The following is a 20,750-nucleotide window of genomic DNA, read 5'->3' as shown; positions in this document are numbered from 1 at the left end:
AGCTGCCAAGTAATTGAGCCATTTTCAAGTAATTATGTACAAAGCCTCTGGAGAAACTAATAATAGTCTTTCCTGAAACTTATTTTTGGGAAGGAGAATTGATAGATCCTGGAAGAGGAGGTAGACATTTACCCAACAGGGAAAGCATTCTGGAATTTCTCTTTTTCAGTACTTTTCATTACCACAAGGATACAGTGTAGTGAAAAAAAGACCAGGATATCTCAGTTTGAAATTGAGTTCGATCACACAAAGTTAATGATTTGGGGGAAATCACACCCACTCTAAGTTATCTCATCTGTAAAATCAAGATGGCAATATTCATTCTACCTACCTTAGAGAGTGGCTGGAGGGATTATATATATATATAAGGCTTTGTAATTGTGAAGTGCTATAAAAGTTTGAAGTACTCTTATTGCAGTAACTGCAACAAGTCATTACACAGATATATTCTAGGTGTTTTGCTTGCTTCAGAAAATAACAGAAATCTAAAGTCCTTGGAGCTTGCTTACAATGTTGTAGCTGAATAGGACAAGTTCCTAGAGAAATTGGTTTAGTTGTTTCTTTCCCAAAGGTAAGAGATGTTGCTCTCTTAACAGGATAGTGGGTCATTTAAAAGGGTAATAAGTGTTTAATATTCATTTCCTAATTTGAGAGATTTTTACATCCTTCATTAATATGCATCCTGTGTATTGTCTCACATTAGTTATGTGATACATACATACATACATCTCTGCTCTATCCAATTATATGGCAAACAATTAATATTCCCAAAAGATTGACATGCCTCTGGCTAACTTTCAATTCAGATAATACAGCAATAGCTTGGCTCCTAACTTTCCAGAACCCCTGCAATCACTACTAATATAGTTTCTAAAGCCTTTAGAGGCCAGATGTTGACATACTACTTGATATTTTGTGATTTTGTCAAGACTGACTCTAAAGTTTTATTTGACACATTTTTTTATAACACCTTTCCTATGAGGAATTTTGGCTGAATTGAAAAAAAAATCCTAATGTACTCTAGATGTTTTATACAAGTTTTTATGAATCTCAAAGATAAAAACGCATGCAAAATAAATGATCTATTCAAATCAACACATTTATTAAGCATCTATTACGTGCATAGCACACAGATACAAAATTTAGACTGCCCTCATGGAGCTTACAGTCTAGTAAGGGAATAAGATACAAACACAGATAACTATCATATACAATATGTTTGGTACACTAGAGAATTACAAAACAAATTGCTATTCATTAGATATTCTATCAGTTAGAAATTTCTACTAACCAGCACTTCTATAATTCTCCAATACAGTGATAATTGATATTTATTACAATGGCCCCGAGACACTGTAGGATCCTGAAATGCCTTCTGAAACATGAAGAAAGATTAAATCATGCTCATTATTGTTTCCATATTAAAGTGCATTTTATGATATTCTAATTCCTTTGTAAAATTGGTAATCCATGATGGTAACTCTCAATTCCCAGAATATTTAATTACTCCAAATAGTACTTTATTCAGCAATGCCAGATAAGAAAAAGTTTACTATATCCATGCAGATGTTATATAGAAGTGATTGGAAGATATGTGTAATGACACATTCATTAGCTTGTTTGTTTACATGATATCCAGCAAGAAAACATGACACAGTGACTCTATCTTCAGAATACTCCACAATTTTATTTCCCTTTCAGTGATGAATATTGTAGGATTTATCAAAGCATATTTTCTTTACTGGATCCAAGTCATTTTTCCCATTGTTTCATAAACATATACCCTCCTAGGATGAAAAGATAACTTTGTAGAACTGCTGAACAGATATTTCACATTTACCTTGGATCCTTACCATCCAGGCATCTCACAAAGTCCAGTTGATAGTCCCTGTCATTTCACATCATTTCATTCCTGTCTTGACTCTGTGGGTTCTTTCTCTAGTTCTACTCCTTCGACATCTGAAAACTCAATTTCAGTTAATGGTTTCAAGAAATTCTCAACTTTAGTTAGCCTTTGCTTCAACTTTTTCTGCATGGACTCATACTCAGCCAGAATCCTGGCAAACCTTGTCTGTAAGAGGTCTACTGATCCCTCCATTCGTGTGACCTTCTCTTCTAGGTCCTTAGGATCACTTCCTAAATTTGCAATATTTATGTCCAACAGTCCATCCTTCATCAAGATTTGTCTGCCTTTTTCTTCTAGCATGCATTTAGCATCTGGGTATTCAGTTAGAGCTTCCATGAGATCATCTTTCGATAGACAGAAGAGATCCGAATAGCCAATACTTTTAATATTGGCTGTTCTTCGGTTCCCGGCTTTGCTACCTTTAATGTTAAGGATGCTAATCTCCCCAAAGTAACTACCATCACTCAAGACCACAAACTGCGTGATCCCATCATCAGCTACCACGGCTAATTTCCCCTCTTTGATAATGTACATCTCCCGTCCAATATCGCCTTTTTTGCAAATGTAATCCCCAGGACTGTAAACTTGAGGCTGTAACTTCAAGACCAATTCCACCAATAGTCCAGCTTCACAGTCAGCAAAAATGCGTACCTTCTTTAATGTGTCCAGGTGAACACTGATAGCAATCTCTGCCCTCAGCTTGTCTGGTAAATATTTCAAGACTTCCCTTTCATCTACCGTTTTTTTGTTTGTCCATAGGTAGTCAAACCACTTGATGACCCTCTTTTCCATATCTTTGCTTACATTTCGAAAATGCATATACTGTTTTATAGCATCAATTCTTGCTTGAAATTCTGCTCTGGCTGCATTCATATTAGAAATCATGGAGCCGATATTACCAACGATAGTAGCAAAAATTAAAACTCCAATCAAGAAGTCAACCACCACGAAGATATACTCAGAGTCCAAAACAGGAGGTGGAGTTTCACCAATGGTGGTTAAGGTCAGTGTTGACCAGTAGAGGCTATAAACATACTTTCTAGCCAGACGACCAAATTCAGGGTCATTAACATCAGGATAGACCCATGTATCGTTCCCAAATCCAATGGCTTTAGAGATGGAATAGTATACGCATGCATTCCAATGAATGATGATCACAATATACATGACAAGGTTAGAAATCCTAAAGATGTTTGGATAATTTGTCCTTGTTTCAGTCCGTTGGAAGAATTCAAACATTCGTGATATCCTGAGTAATCTGTTTAATCTGACCTCTGGATAGCTCCATCCCAACTGTAAAAGCAGCAGATCAGTTGGTACCACTGAGAGAACATCAAGTTTAAATTGCAAATGTGATTTATATTTCTCTATGAGTTTAAGTTTGTCTTTCACTAATAATCCTTGTTCCAGATAACCTAAAATATAATACCAAATCAATTCATTATTTCTCTTCTATAATAGAACATTATTATACTCTGATCAAAGACAGAACTGAACTTAAAGTAAATACTCCCCTATTAGTGTAAAATATTTCGGAAATTAATGAGCATGTAGTTATGTAAATATCTTATCACTGATGTTTAAAATTTCTCTTTTCACTGATATTTTTAAGAGAAAAGATGTATATAAGAGATACAGAAAGAGAAAAGGCTATTAGCAAGAAGGAATTACTAAAATAAGCAAGAAGTGGGACAATCAAAACATTAAAATTGGAAGTAATGATACAACAGAAGGCAAAATATAATTGACAAAACATAATGTCTTAGTCACATTCATGTGCTTTTTTATAAGCAATGAATGTTTTTTCTCCCCTACTAGAAACAGTGTAACCATTCCCATGCCTTCCAGCAAAATGAAGCAAGATACCTTAAAAATGAGATCTATTCTCACTTTAAAAAAAAACAAAACAGTAAGAAATTTTTCTCTCAATCCTAGCATAAGCTATGATGGTGGGGTAAATATGGAGGAAAACCATTTCTTTATTTAGAAATGTTACAGAGCACCAACTTTCTAAGCCTAAAAAAGCAGTAAATTCATCGTTTTACATAGTTTGATTATGACTTTGGCTCTGCTTTCCTTCTCTTAAGTATTGATTTATAAGCCTGCTTGATGTTATTTGTATTGAAAAGCTTTCACATCATGAAAGGCATACAAAACAACACAACATATTTACCTGTTCTCGTTCGTACAAACATGTCAAGGAGATAGACTGCATCTGATATGTAATCAAAAATAATCCAATATTCTAAGTAAGTAGACTGAAGTTCCTCAAAACATGCTCTGTAACAGAAGAGTTTTTGTAAGTAAAATTATATAGAAGCTAAAATGGGAGCATAGCAAAAGCTTTACTAATTTATATTAGAAAAACTAATTTAAGTTGATGAAGTCCAAATCACAGAATGTTTAAATTGAGGCAAGTTTTAATGAGTCTTGGACAAAGGTAGTGCAGTGGAGAGAGTGGTAGACTTGGAGTCAGGAAGATTTGATTCAAATCCAGCCTCACTCTTAGTAGCTGTATTTCTTTAGGCAAGTTCATTAACTCTTTCTGCCTCGGTTTTCTCATCTGTAAAATAGGGATACTCATAATACCTACCTCCCAGAGGTGTTGTGATGACTTTGCAAGCCTTAAAGGTCTGTATCATTGCTACCTATCGTTACTATTATTATCATAATTGTAAGCAGAATCATGAAAGGTAAGGATTGGAAAGAACCTTAGAGTTCATCAACCCTATTCCTTTTTTTAAAAATAAAAACCCTTACCTTTCGTCTTAGGATCAATATTGTGTATTGGTTCCAAGGCAGAAGAGTGGTAAGGGTAGGCAATGGGGATCAAGTGACTTGCCCACAGCTAGGAAGTGTCTGAGACCAGATTTGAACTAGGACCTTCCATCTCTTGGCCTGGCTCTCACCTATTCCTTTATAGAAATCAAGGGACCTAGAACTTGAAGGGACCTTAAATAACATCTAATCCATTATCTTTTTACATATGAAGAAACTGAGGCTCAGAGAGGTGAAATGACTTGCCCAAGGTCACAAAGGGAAAAAATATGAAGCTGGTATGAACCAAGGTCCTCTGACCCTTGACCCAGAACTTTTTTAATTGTTAGCACATGACCACCCAAAGAACTCCTTGATAAATGTGTGGTTCAACAGCTATTAGAAACTACACTATGCAGTCTCAAGATGAGAAAATAAGAATAAGAAATTTGCTTTAATTAAAGCATAAGAGATTTTTAGTTAGATATAAAGAAGAGCATCTTGATCATCAGGTCCATATAATCCTGGAATAGATTGTCAGTCGAACTTGGGGAGTCTCTCTCCCTGAAAAATTTCAAGAAAATAAATACACCTCTACTTGCAGGGTTTAGACAATCCACCTGAAAATAAGAGACTGGATCAGGTAAGCTGTCAGGTACCTTCCAATTCTTTTTATTCTTTGAGTCTATGACAAGCTATCCTAGATATTTTATTAAGATTTTTTTAATAAAAATTTGTATTTTGTCATTTTCTAGCATTTTTCTCTAGTTACCAGAAAAGTACAATATTTTCTAAAGGTCTGGCACCAATAATTAAAGTTAAATACATGCCTGGATGATTATTTCTTTTAAAAATGGAAACTGCCTAAGTGTTAAAGTATTCCTAGACACTAAAGTATCTACTGTTGACATTAATGAAAGTTCAGGATAGAAAATTTGAAGCCTTTCTTTAGAGCTGGGAAAAAAGAAGACATCTTCTGAAGAACTTTTGATAAAAGAACTTAGGGTATCATCAGAGAAGGTAAAAGAGAAATGAAATCTATCATAATATCTAGGCACCTTGCAATGATCATGGTCCAGTTGTACATCACAGGCAAAGTGATACAAAACAGCCAGTTGTAATATGTGTTCCCCGCTGGATCAATAACTTTAATTTCTTTACTTTCACTAAATGGCAATAAGAAATAAAGAGATTATCAGTGAGAAGCAAATATAAATTTACTTTACAGTTTCAAAAATTATATACATCATGCATAATTTATTAAAATGGATAGTCAAGATTTAAGCAACTCAGCTGAGAAATTTTTCAACAGGTAGATTAATTGTATAATGGCAGTGGCATGGCCTGGGAGCAGTTGTAGCTAACTTATATTCAAAATGCAAAACAATATTTCACCCTCACATAGGGGATGTCAACATCCACTGATTCTGTGAGTTGGCTTGCTCATTCCGACCTGACCTCACCCTGGCAGATCTAGGTCCCCATCACCAGGCAAACTCCCCCAGCGTCCTAGAGGTAACCTAATGAGGGAATATATGTCCTCCCAAGTCATCACTGTAGCTTGAGTTTCTACCAACGTACTTTCTTTTACACAAACCAGACTTCACTTAATCACGTGATGAATTAATTACCCTCCCAAACACAATGATTAAGTCACAATTTTAAACCTTAAATACTTTACATAGCAATGAGATAAAAGAAATAATAGTCTAATAGATATAATATTAAAGCAAATCCACATGGAAACCTGGGACATAATCTCCCATGAATATACTTCATAGCTGTGGAAGTGAGTAGGCATTCAGAAATATGCAGGAAAACATGAGGAAGAAAAACTGTATGTTTTTGTCAAGTGTAGTGATCCCTCGCCTATCGTGAGAGTTACGGTCCAGAGACACCCCCCCTAGTCCCCCACTATAGGAAAATCCATGAAGTAACGGTGTTATATTTATTTTATTATTTATATCTATTTTAAGATTTTTATAAACCCTTCCCACTCCCCTATAAACATTTTCCACTAACCTACATTCCATTAACCTACAGTCACTAAGCCAATCAGCGCCCAGGATACAGAACACAGCACTGTGATTGGTCGCTTTTCATTCCATCAGCCAATAGTGTGTCTTGATAAGCGTAACTCCGAAATACAGATTTAGATTTTTTTTTGTTAAACTGCGATTCGATGAAGCCACAATAAATGAACTGCAATATGGTGAGGGACGACTGTAATTCACGATCCTTTGATGTCATTGGTCCCTACAGAAACATCTTCCCTTCAGGAAACTAACTCTCTGCTTACTACTCATCCACTGGTTCTACCACTTTTTAGCTTAGCAAATCACTTTTCTTCTAGACTCAAATTTGTTTTCAATTTATAATCCACTATTAAGAAGGCTTTTAGAAAATATTACCTCTTAACATGAATAGAATTTCTCTTTAAGTCAGAGAACTTAAAAACTCATCAGACTGGCTATCTTTAGTCTATACAAACCAACTTAGTCAGTCATTCACTGTCCCAGATGCTTCTTTGTCCAACTGGAAAAGAACTCACAGAAAAAAAAGCACAAGCTGACTTTAAATTAGGCAAAGAAAACGAGAGAGTTTAAGCTTAAGACACAAAGTGGCTAAAAAAGACCGTCTTCACCTTTGTTTTTCCTTCTCAAACTATAGGTGGCAGCAGAGAGCAAGGGACGCATGAGATGCTTCACTTCAGTCCAAGACTAGATGGTGCTTCAGGATGTTACAGGTGGAACTTTTGGTTAATAAAATCAATTTCCTCAGAAATTACTTAGCTGAAGGATCTGTCCACTGACTCTGACTGGCTCTGTAGATAGAGTTAATCCTAGAAATGGGAGGCTCTGAGTTCAAATTTGATCTCAGATACTTTCTAGCTCTGTCACCCTGAGCAAATAATTTAACCCAAATTGCCTAGTCCTTACCACTTTTCTAGTTTGGAACCAAAACTTAGTAGAAATTCCATGATGGAAGGTAAGAGGAAAGAAAGAAAGAAGAAAGAGAGAGAGGGAGAGAGAGGGAAAGAGAGAGAGAGAGGAAGGAAGGAAGGAAGGAAGGAAGGAAGGAAGGAAGGAAGGAAGGAAGGAAGGAAGGAACAAAGCATTTGAAAAATGAAAAAAAAAAAGAAAAAAGCATTCTGTGAGTTTTACTGAATTATAGCTTTTAAATGCCACATTTAGAAGGAGAGGGAAGGAAATAAGTATTTATATAGTGCCTATTACATACTAAGTGTTTTTAATATTATTTCATTTAATTCTCATAATGACACTGCAAGGTAGGTACTATTATTTCCCTCTTTTTACACCTGAGGAAACTAAAAAATCAGAGGTAGGCTCCAGGACCATTGCTCTATCCACTGTACCATACCAGCTGCCTCTTTAGTAAAGGGTATTTCTAGAGGTTGTATGATATCATTTGTCCTGCTACCCAGAATCAGGAAAAGAATATTCAATTAACTATGTTTATTTAAAATAGTTTCCACATAGTTCCAAAAATCTTGTTTACTCTAAAAAAATAATGAAATGAATGAATAATTATGCTATTTTGAAAGGATTCTGTGTGTTTGAGACTCCTCAGAACCAAGATTTTTCTAGTAAGAAGATGAGTTGATATATTATCTCTAACTGGGAGCTGTTAATGCTTAGAGAAAATAAATCTCTATGGGGCAGCTTAGTGACTCAGTCAATAGAGTGCCAGGCCTGGTGTCAGGAGGATCTAGTTCTAAATCTGGCAAGAAAAAGGAGGAGAATTTAACTTTTTTTTTTTAAATTTTTTTTTTTAAACCCTTAACTTCTATGTATTGACTTATAGGTGGAAGAGTGGTAAGGGTAGGCAATGGGGGTCAAGTGACTTGCCCAGGGTCACACAGCTGGGAAGTGTCTGAGGCCGGATTTGAACTAGGACCTCCCGTCTCTAGGCCTGGCTCTCAATCCACTGAGCTACCCAGCTGCCCCGAGAACTTAACTTTTTAACTAAGCTGGGGTTCTTTATCTTATAGAGTTGGCCTAAATTGTAGTTGTTATATCTGCTAAGAATAGTTCATATTTATATAGCCCTTAATGTTTTACATAGAGGTTTCTCCCAATAACCCCTTAAGGTAGATTAATCAATTGATTAGCTAATCAATCAAACAAGCAGTGTTTAAGTGGTCACTATATGCCAAGGAGTGGTTAGATCCCAGGTATACAAAAACAAAGATGAAATAGTCTTTGTTCAATATCAATATCCATGTATTACAGATGAGGAAACTGATGTTCAGAAAGTTAAATGAATGGCTAGATCAAAGTCACTCATTAAGGAAATCATACTTCAAGACTAGTGTTCTTTGGATTATACCACATTGCATTTATAAAAGGCATCCATCACATTCTCACAAATATAGAGTATTATTGGTCTCAATATTAATAAAAAATATACTTACTCTGCTTTCTTATCTTTACTTTGGTCTTTTTTCTCTTTCTCTTTCTCCTTCTCCTTCTCCTTCTCTTTCTCTTTATTCTTTTTCTTTTCTGTATCCTTTTTCTTTTCCTTTTTCTCACTGGATTTGCTAGAAATTGGATCACATTATATAACAGTATTAAAACACAAGTTCTGTATGTTGGAAAACTTTATATCAAATATTTTGGTCAATGAGAGACTTACCCTTTCTTTTCTTTTTTCTTTTTCTTTTCCTCTTTCACCTCTCTAAAAAAGAAATAATATATCTGTCACATGTTCAAATCACATTCAGTCTTAAATCATTTAAACTTTCTTCCTCATCAGTCCATTCCCATTTCCAGTATGGAAAGTTGTTCTCCTAAAGATGAGTTCAACCAGAAATCAATGAGCATTTCATTTGAGAGAGCAAGAGCAGGTGGGAGTAGGGAAGTTATTTTCATTAGACATGTGGTAGGAAAAGTTAATAAGGAAGGCATAAAAATGTGAAGAAAGGTCAAGAAAATTATAATAAATTTTATAAACCTAAATCAGAGACATAGTGATTTGGTTATTTTTGTTGGTCAGCGTAAATTAAACCAATCATGAAAAAATTAATTACAAGCAAGGTTATCCTTAGTATCCAAAGATAGATTTTCTTCTCCAATACCTCATCATGGAGTGGAGGTAACTGAGTTTTCAAAAGTCATATTAGGTGAGTATAAGATCTAGCAGGTTGAGGAAAGGACTATTATATGTGTAACAAGGTTTGTATTCAGCTTTTGATCATAAAAGATTGTGTGAAAAGATGAGACAAGTTGAAATTTTACATGCAAACCTCCATATTTAACCCAGTCCCCCTGCTCAACTTCAGGTTCCTTGTTTGAAAAAGGGCATTGACTTTGTCACTCCACTCTACTCCTTCCACAGAACTAGGAGTAAAGGCTAGATATCTTGATATGAAAACCAGAGAAATTTCTGAGAAATTGGGAGCCCTTCTGAGGCAAAAAGATCCTGTGGCTACAAATTTGCCCCTTTAACATTGACTCTACAGCCTGAGCAGAGCAAATGGAAGGAAAAGCTAGGAATGATCTAAGAGAAGTATGGTGATGACAGCAGGGATTCAAAGATGGGGACCAGCAAAACAGGTAAAATGGAACTATGATTAGACCAGAGGAAACTGATGAAACCTCCCAACTTCAGTTAATTCTGCTGGAGGCAGTACTAACTCTGTCATCTGCCTTTTTTTTCACCAAGTGCTTGCTAAGACAATCTTAGTATTTCAAACCTGAAAATCCTTTCCTACTCCTGTCCACCACAAGCTAGGACAAGATCATCTAGTAGAGGAGTCTGCTAATCATTTATAATTGCTATCTTACTTTGTATCAGTAAATCACACAGCTACTACAAAGTAAATCATTTAAGTCCTATTAATGAGGTCAGTTAGAGTAGGCATCCCTAAGATTAGGTAGGAAGCCAGAGCAAAAATGAAAAGTTTTCCCACTTTTGTAATTTTTAAGCATATTCCTAGCCCTTTATAGACCCTAGGGCAAAAAAAGCATACAAAAGCAGGAGGGTTCAAGGACAGTCAAAGGAAAGAATACTCTACTCTTGTGTATTTGAAGTACTGCTTCCCTTGTGAGTAGTTGAAGGTATAGCTATTGTGAAAGTCCATGCATGAACACTGAATACCCTCTATCTGACTAGGTATCACCTCAATATAATTTCTTTAATTCAATTAAAGATAGAGGGTGTATGAGACAGAATTGAGTGTGCTATTCTCAGAATAAGCATTCAGGTTACAAAAGCTAGTTTGTTACCTTTTGTTGATTGAGGACTCAAGGACAAGTGTTATGATGATAATAACAGATAATTTGGAGAAGCAGATAAATGTGTCAGGGCCAAATAGAGTTTCAAGTCAAGAACCACAGATTGACAGGCTTCAGTGAGGAAAGGAGGGGGTAAAACACTCCTGGATCTCAAACCCCTCCCCCCTAAACAGTTGCTGGTTTCAGTTGGTAATGAAGACAGGAATGAGATTCTTCTGGTAAGTTTTTGTTATGGCTGAAACCCCAATAATGTTCCTTTTCTTTAATTTATATTCTCACAGATCTGATAGATGAGTAAAAGAAGCTAGTTATCTAACTGTTGAGGACAGAGAAGATCTTCTTAAACTGGCAGCAGACAGGATTCAAACTAGGTGTCCAGACTGAGTTGTGAGTATTCCCCAAATAATTTTCCAGGCACAGATTTGAAGGTATAGGTTATATTAGGAAATAACAAGGTGAACTAGAGAGGTTAATGAGGGTTTTAGGATAATGAAAGGTGACCCTGAACTGTGAGATTGAAGCTGCCCTCCCCCCCTCACAGGAGGGGATGAGACACTTAACTAATACCGGCTCTCTTGCTATTGATGAATATCTACTAAATATTTGTTGTAATGAAGTTGATATAAATTAACCCTACTAAACAGGCTAATCCTTAAATAGTAACCTCACTGGCTATGCCACTATGGCTTCTCAAGTGAACCCCCAAGTGTGGAGTAGTAAGCAGGGTGTCTGCTCACTTCAACCTCCACAAAGTACCTGTCTCAAACCCTTCTCAACTGCCCCCTCACCCAAAGTTCTCCAGGGGGGGTCCCCTGGAATTCTGGGTGAGGCTATCCCTGTATCTTTGCAGGGATTCCATGCTTTGCATCTCCACATAACACAAGCTAGGAGGGAAACTGAAAGACAGAAAGGGCAATGAACAACTCGGTTGCTCCTCTTACCTTACCTTACCTGAACTGTGTTGGAAGAAGCTACAACAGGTGTTTTTGATTGGGGGTGGGGGGATGACAGGGGAAGGGAGAGGAGACTTGTGTTGGGAACTTTTATATATTGCCTGTTTACTATCTAGTCAGTCAGCACTTCTTAGCCCATCATTGATTGAAGTGCTCAAGAGGGGAATAAACCACTGCCTCTTTTTACTCCTACCTTCTGATTCTAGGTTTTGTTTATTTGAGTGAGTGGGGCACTTGTCATAATTTTTATCTCACACAGAGGAACACCAGGAAAACCTTGCTTAAGGACAAATCACTACACACTAGGTTATTCTTATTATCCAAAGATAGAAGAACTCTATAGATGTCCCTCTCCATTGGAGTGGAGGCAATTGAGTCCTCATTGATAGTGCCTGAAAAAATTTAAACACAAATATTACCTTGGAGAGACAAGATAAATTCCGGTAATAACAAATCTTTTATCGCCAATCTATTCATCAGTTGAGTGTAGTATAGTTAGAATGGAACTCCAGACATAATGGCTTTTTATTTATTGTCCAGTAGGAAATTGAGTCCATTCCTACCCACAAAGCTCTTAAAGGTGTGCATAAGAAAAGACTTGAAGAACTAAAGCAGAAGTGAGGGGATGGAGAGATCTGCTAGTTCCTAATAGAAGCAGATGATGGTGAATTTCCTTATTAATAACAAGGATATGATTATCTTTTTGGCAACTGGCATGTAGAGTTTAATAAATGCTTGATTAATCGAATTATGTCCAGGAACTCAGGTTTGGAGTATGTCTAAAGACTAGTTAAGGTCTGGGAGAAGCAAAGGTGTACAATCTATGCACAACTTATATTTGGTTTTCTTCCTTTAGCTTCTATAGAAATGGCATGCTAATATGACTTGGGAGAGGCAGGAAGAGTATAAGTCAGTTTTCCTGTTTGGTAAGTACTGAGACAAGATTATAATTGGATAAATTCACATTGACATGTTACTCAATCATGGTACACAATAAAGCACAAAAGAAGGAGTTTTCTTTGAAACAAAGCTTAGCCTTTGACCTCAATATTTCTTCCATGTTGGATAGGTAGAAATGCATAACCACCATTGTTAACATAGGTTTCCTTCAATGGCTTCTAGGGTCTCTTCCAGCTAGAAATCTGTGATCCTATGATCACTGAGGTCTTCACATATGTAGAGGGTTAAAGGAACAATAGAGGGAGGTGAAAGTTTCCAAACTTGGGATACTTTCTAGCCCAGAAGGAGCTTCCCAGTCCTAGGGCAATGTGAAGGATCTTCAAGCTTGAGATAGGAATGTGAAAGACTGGAAGGGAAAATCTGGCTGATGCAAAGGATTCAAACAGAATGAAGAGAATTTTAACTTACTCTAGTTTTACCTAGTTCTGTTCTTTATGTTAAGCAAAGGACCCAAACAAACTCCTCAGATATTTTCTATAATATATTATATACCTAGGCAGCTCCCTTCTGGGAGAGAGACTTTAAGGATTATTAAATATGTTATATTTGGGAAGCTGTAAGATGCCAGGGGTCTGTAGCAATCAGGTCTCACTTATCTTTTGATTTATGGAGAGGACACACCCATACCCACAAAGTGGCTTAACTGAAGGGAGGGGCAAGATATTGCTGAGAGCTCCTTCACTTCCCCCCTCCCACTAGGCAGTAGGAAAATCAGTTACTGTATGACAATGGTGGACTTACTTGTTAACTACAGGGCCAGGACAGTAGGTCAGGAAAGCCTGAACTCCTAAAGATGATAACTTTCTCTAAACTATTTCCCCACAGGATTGAATAGAAGAAAATAGGAGAAGCTTGATGTCTTTGAAGCCTACAGGCATGGAGGATAGGATATTATACCAGGGCTACCAAGTCAGAGAAACTCAGCTTGAGGAAGTTGTGAGTATTTCCCTAAATATAATCAGGCACTGCTCCCAATTGATTAAAGGTTTAATGATACGTGGGGATGGGAAGGAAGGGAGAAGAAATAAGGATTAATAAGGTCTGGGAAGCCCTCAAACTGTTATGTCCAAGCAGCCCGTCCCCCCAAAGGGGAAAGGTAACTTGTATAGCTAGTCTGCTCTCTAAGCCTATAAATAATCTTCTCCTATATATAAATAACTAAACAGAGGTAACTGTGATGTATTTGAATGTGAAATCAAGGTAAAGCAGGTTGGCAGCTAGGAACTAAAATGGCTTTGCTCAGATTTAAACCTCAAGCCCCCAGGATCCATCAAGCAGAGAGTGTGACCTGCCTCCTCTAAACCCAGGACCCAACTCTCTTAACTGCCTTAACTGCCCCCTCTCTCAGAGTTCTCTGGAGGGGGTGGTTCTAGAATTCTGAACTGTGGCCTGAACCCCTCTCTTATAGCTGGAATCCCCCTCTGCAATATGAATGTCACAAATATGACACATACACCCAGGGCTATAGGTTCATAAATAACCATAGCTAAAATCTAACAGCTTGGGCAATACCTCTTAAGGTAGAACATCCCAAGCTTTTGTGCTTACCACCCACAACCCCTCTCCCCCATAATGTTAATCTAAAAACAATCAGCCACACCCAAACATGTTGATCTGAATCATCTTCAGAAATGCTATCTTCCCAAGCAAAGGACAATTTTAGAGAAAATGTAAAAGTCATTTGTACTTTTCAATGGTAGATCCAGACAAATGACTTAGACTATTTACCAGATCCCACTGTACCCTATAGGAGATAGAAAATAAATCTGCTCCCCTTTATATTTGAAACATCATGCTTCCCTAAAGAATCCACCATATAAAACTAGTTCAGATGTATCTTTAACTGATCAACACATTTTTTCAAGGAACAACTGTTATTTTCCAGTGGTGAAAGCAAAATACTTACTGGTCTTTATTGCTGCTGTTGTTAACATTAAAGAGTGCAATGGCACCAGGCAAGTATTGACTCCTAGAAACAAGAGAGTATAATGAACATGCATTAATAACTTTCTGCATAATTGTGAAGACCAGTATAATAGTTTCAGAAAAGAGATATTGGGGAGTCAAGATGGCAGAGTAATCCAGAGCAGCTCTGTGCCACCATGAGAATCTTCTCCTATCAATATTAGAATATCACCACAAAACAAATACAGGAATAAACCAACCAACAGAGAGACCGAGTGAAACAACTTTCAAGAAGAGAAAAACCCAAAAGCTCGGGGCAGAGCTCCAAGACAGAACAATCAAGGGTGTGCCTGATTGGATCAAGTATACAATGAGACCAAAACCTTGAGCCTAAGTCTGGGGCTAGAATTTGATCATCCCCAGAGCTGATCAAGATCAGAGTGAGACCAAAAGCTTACACTTAAGCTTGAGACAAGTCTTTAAGCTGTCAGCATCTCAAGGGTCAATTGAATCAGCATGGAGAAGGGGCTTTCAGAGCTCTCAGCTCTCAGACCATCATATCATCCCCCCCTAAGCCTACCTATAATTAGATAGGAAAAATGAGCAAACAACAAAAAAAGCACCTAATTCTAAAGAATTTTTATGGAGACAGAAAGGTACAGACACAGAAGAGGACAGTGAAAGCAAAGAAAACATACCCAAAGTCCAAAAGAAAAATATGGATTGGACACAGATTCTGGAAGAACTCAAAAAAGACTTCAAAAACCAATTAAAAGAGACAAAGGAAAAGTGGGAAAGAGAAATGAAAGTGATGCAAGAAGAAATGGGTCAATTAAAAAAAGAACCAAAAACTGACAGGAAAATCAGGCAGAAAAGAGATACTGGCTTTTATAAGCCCTAATTATTAGAATTGTAATTCATACAAACTATGCCTGGGGCAAATTCTGTTTAGTAGACTTGGTGGGAAAGAGGGCCCATGAGGGCTAGGTCAATAAGGCAGTGTGTCCCCAATCTTTCCCCCTGAAGGGTTGGGAGAGAAGGTGGGTCTCTCAGAAGATGGTCCATCAAGGAGAGCAAGGTATCACTTCCAGAAGGAAGCACAGCTCCTCCCACCTCTGATCTTACTTACTCCTGGGCAAAGCCCCTTCTTAGTTAGGGCTTTTCTTGTTACTTTCATCGATTAAAAATCCTTTGCCCATACTTAGGCACTGGTGGAACTATGAATTTGTCCATACATTCCAGAAAGAACAACTTGGAAATATTTTCAAAAGTCAGTAAACTGCATTCCTTTTGACCCAGTGGTGCCAATTAAAGAGATAATAGACCTAAGAGACAGAAGACCAATATGTATAAAATACTAATAGAATCAAAGAATGGGAAATAAAATTGGTGACCATCAATGGGAAACTGATAGCATAAATCATGGAATGTGATATGAATAGAATAGCATTATTGTGTGGTAAGAAATAACAAAAGGGACAGATTCAGAGAGACTGAGAAAGACTTGTGTGTATGTGTGTGTGTGTGTTTTTTTTTCTTAAAAACCTTACTTCCTATCTATGGCAGAAAATCAGTAAGGGGTAGGCAAATGAGATTAAGTGATTTGTCCAGGGTCATACAGTTGGAAAGTGCTTGAGGCAAGATTTGAACCCAGGACCTCCCAACTTCAGGCCTGGCTCTCTAGCCACTCAGCTACCTAGCTTCCCCAAGACTTATATGGTTTGGTACAGAGTGAATTGAGTCAAACCAGAAGAACAATACTACAAAAGAAGACAACTCAGGAAGACTTAACAATTTTGTTTGCTACAATGACCAATCACAGCTCTAGAAAACTGATGATGAAGCATATTTCCCACCTATTGGCATCAAGGTCATGAAAAATAAAATGAGATTTATATCGTCAGACATCACCAGGGTATGAATTTGTACTGCTTGACTTATTTGTTACAAGGGAAAGTTATCTTTGGAGAGAGAGTACTACATATTGGGGAAGAATTAGGACCTCAGGATGATGGTGCTTGAAAAATAAAAAAGCCAAGAAAAGAGCACCAATGAAACATTTTAAAACACACCAAAGAAAGCAGAAGGAAGTACAAACGAGGACTCAGTAATGTGGATATTCCCATGTTAAGTATAATATGTATTTTTAAAAGTAAGCTGAATGTAAGAGTCATGATTCCATATAAATACTCTTCTGCTTTTTGCATATAGAAATATTTACTTACCTGTCAAATACATAATAACATAAATTTTTTTTAAATCCTAAGTTTCAGATAAGATGTGAACTGATAAGAAAAGAGCCCTGCCCCTAATAAAAGAAGTAACTAAATATCCCTTGACCAATTAACACAATGGAGTTCAACACCTTTATAAGTGGATTGTATATAACCCTGTACAGGTTGACCCTGATGCCATCAACAAGGAGAAGCAATATATGGGTGCTAGTGGGTCCTATTATCAGGCTTAAAGCATGTATATGCAGTAGAGAAAGAAAGAAAAAAGAAGAAATAAAGAGTGAGGAAACAAAGGAAAAGAAAGGAAGAGAGAAAGAAATAACCAATACTTATAAAGACTTTTACATCTATTATTTAGTTTTATCCCCCCAACAGAAATTCTAGGTATTATTAACCACATTTTATAGATGAAGGAACTGAGATTCTTAGAAATTAAGTCCTGAATGGACTGGGTTCAAATCCCAACTTTGCTACTTACTGTCTATATAATTATGGGAAAATCACTTAATCTCTCTAGCCCTCAGTTTTGTAATTTATAAAATAATAAATTTGAACCTGGGTCTCTCCAGGACTTTATCCACTATAATACACTATCTAAGTCTTTTAATTGACATACATTTATTCTCAAAATGTAAGAAAATCTGGGTATTCATTAAAGTGTCCCTTGGTGACAGTTCTACCATAGGTAACCAATCCATCAATTATACCATCTACCCTTCAATATAACTTGTTTTCTTTCAATCCTATATATCTTCCATTTACTCACACACAGCCTCCATTGCAACTCCCTTGGACAGCTAGTGACACAGTGAATATTGAGCTGTGGGAGGCCAATAAGAGAAACAGATTCTCAAATAGATAAAAATCTGAGACTCCTCTTTTGACTTCTTTTATGATCCATACCTTTTCTTATTGAAAAACATTATAGCCTTATTGGAAAACTTGGAAAGTGAAGAGGTTAACAGTTTCTCTTTAAGACAGAAATGCAGAAAATTAAGCTCAAAACTGTTCTCAGACAGTCAAGGTCAAAACTGGACAAAAGTTAGACAAGACTCATCCAACAGGTACTTTCCTCCCGATAAGGTATAAGACTCAGCCTTGGGACTTTTTTCTCATCCAGCATTATCTTCATGAGAAAATTCTTTATAAAACTATAACTTTGTTGTGCTTTGTAAAACCATGATGTAACTTCAGCTTGACTGAGCAACTGCAAAGTCCTTTTTGTGTGTGTGTGTGTGTATGTGAATTGGGTTTGGTATACATTATAAAAATAAAATCCTAAGCTCATTGAGAGAGACTGCAGCAGCTATGAGCTAACAGAAAGCTCTCCTGTGTCCCTTTCTTTCTTATCAATTAAGCTGTCCTTATCAGATTGTCTGGAGACATTGGATAGCTTTCAACATTGAGCAATGGACCTGGAGTCAGGAAGATTTGAGTTCAATTCTGACCTCAGACATTTGCTAGGTGTGTGACTCTAGGTAAGTCACTTAACTTCTCTTTGCCCCAATTTCCTCAACTATAAAATGGGGACAAAAACAGCATCTATCCCACAAGATTGTTGTGAGAATCAAATTAGCTAATATTTGTAAAGCACTTAGCACAATACCTGGTACAGAGTAGGTCCTTAAGAAATGCTGATTTCCTTCCTTGAAGTCTCTCTGGTCATCCTCTACTGAACATAAATAAATAGGGCTTCCATCTATCATACACTAACAGGTGCTATTTCCTAGGCTGTAATTTGTGTTGGAAAGTAACCAGGATTTAAGGAAAATAATATTTCTCCTCTAATGCCACAATTTTTTAGAATTCTTCTTTAGGTTCTTGGATAAAATGATTACTTGGTGATGTTCATATCCACATTACACTAGGGAAGAATTAGACTTTAGCAGTTTCCCAGGGGCAACATAGTAGGTAATAGCAGGAAAAAAAGTGTACCATGGAGGCTCTGTATGGTGGTCCATTGTAAGAATTGGCCCAGACTATGCTATTTAAGTAGTGAGATCCCAACTCATCTTTTAGAAGATAGATGTAAAAAACATTGCTCACCTCTGTGAGGATGTCCCTTCCTTTGCATGTGAGTTAGTTCTGAAAGAATCGCCACCTTGGTGGTTTCCATGTTTCATCACAGAGGCACTGTCATCATCATCGTCAGAGAGTGAACTACATTCCAACAGCATACAGAGATGTATTAGCCTAATACATTAAAGAATTACATATGTGGGGTAACCTGATCCTTTGTGGGCTTCCCTATTCCCTTCTTCTACTCCTAGCCTACGAATTCCCATATGCTAACATATTCCAGCACTAAATGATATTTAGTGAGACTTATAAATATATGTAGATATAAACATATGGTGGCGAAGAACTTTTGTCCTATTACATACTACTAAAAATATAAAAGAAGAAACTAGATGATTAGATGTTTTTATGGGTCGCTATTTGATAGTGACCTATAAAATTGATAGCAATGTTTACTCATCAAAAAGTATGATATCTAGGGGGCAGCTGGGTAGCTCAGTGGATTGAGAGCCAGGCCTAGAGATGGAAGGTCCTAGGTTCAAATCTGGCCTCAGACACTTCCTAGCTGTGTGGCCCTGGGCAAGTCACTTGACCCCCATTGCCTACCCTTACCACTCTTCTGCCTTGGAGCCAATATACAGTATTGACTTCAAGACAGAAGGTAAGGGTTAAAAAAAAAAAGTATGATATCTGGGTTGCTGTGTCTTGACTCATGTTGACTGGCACAAACTAAATACAAAATGGAGAATCTCTTCCATCTACTCACTGCTTGGTTGAAAAGTGATTCTATATCACATTAAAAAATATTAGTTGACATGATGTTTCTCATCAATAAGGTCCCTTCTCTTCAACAATACAGATTATAACCCATCAAGCTCTGACCATCTTATGCAACTCTTAGCTATGTTCTCCCCTAAATCTTCCATGGGGGATCAGTCCAACATATTAGAGTCCTTCCTCTCCATCTTTTGATATTGTATGTATGACAACAGAGCATACATACAATCTGTCCATTAGGTGTCTCATGCTCTCACTCATGCTTACCTCACCTTTTATTTCAAGTCACATATCTCTCAGATGACATCCTTTCTTTAAGCATTTACTGTATTGCTTGAGAGTTTGTGACCGAGTCCTTTCAGAAATGAATACATTTCAATGCTGTCTGTTTAGGACATAAATAACCTCCTAGCGGGGAGGGACCTTGCCTATTGACTTGAAAGTGACTTGTATAAATAGGCTCTTAGAAAGTGTTAAAAAAATCATCCATTTATAACAATTATAAGCTGCCAAGGTTAATTTTAACATACCCAAGACAAAGAGCATTGTTAAACATGATTAGCTTTTAATTACCTGAAACCTCCATTTTCTATCCTTCTTATTTGCTTTTCTGTATTTTGTGGAACCACCTTGGGGATGTTCACATATGAGTGCTGAGTGCTGATCACATTTCTCTTCATGGTTAATATTTTAGGATCTGGTGAGAGAAGAATCATTAGTGACCAAATTATGTTTTTATAGCTCTTTATATGGACACAGAGTAGCCAGTAACTCATACATCTTTTGACAGGGCCATTTGCTTGATTTTTCATATAAGTTAAAAGAGTTTTATTTTTCTTCTTAAGTTGGGGAGAAGGAAGGGAGATAGAGAACATAAATGCTTTTAATTTTAGAACATATTTTTATTTTTTTTAAACCCTTACCTTCCATCCAATACTCTGTATTGGTTCCAAGGCAGAAAAGTGGTAAGGGTAGGCAATGG

General features: G+C 36.9%; 1 protein-coding gene across 1 annotated transcript; it reads right to left on the bottom strand.

Moving 5' to 3' along the window:
* Positions 1 to 1,906: 1,906 nt before the first annotated feature.
* Positions 1,907 to 20,448, bottom strand: CNGA1 (cyclic nucleotide gated channel subunit alpha 1). Its single transcript, XM_044681735.1, has 8 exons — positions 20,342 to 20,448; positions 19,019 to 19,132; positions 14,740 to 14,802; positions 9,320 to 9,361; positions 9,099 to 9,224; positions 5,722 to 5,829; positions 4,080 to 4,186; positions 1,907 to 3,321 (listed from the first exon to the last, which is right to left on the bottom strand). Exons 1-8 carry the CDS (start codon positions 20,446 to 20,448, stop codon positions 1,907 to 1,909), a joined length of 2,082 nt encoding a protein of 693 aa, XP_044537670.1.
* Between the last annotated feature and the right edge of the window lie 302 nt (positions 20,449 to 20,750).

This window comes from Gracilinanus agilis, chromosome 6 (genome assembly GCF_016433145.1).
Source record: "Gracilinanus agilis isolate LMUSP501 chromosome 6, AgileGrace, whole genome shotgun sequence".
Taxonomy (NCBI): Eukaryota; Metazoa; Chordata; class Mammalia; order Didelphimorphia; family Didelphidae; genus Gracilinanus; species Gracilinanus agilis.
Note: the sequence above shows the minus strand (reverse complement) of the source record. Positions and strands in the feature narration are given on the sequence as shown.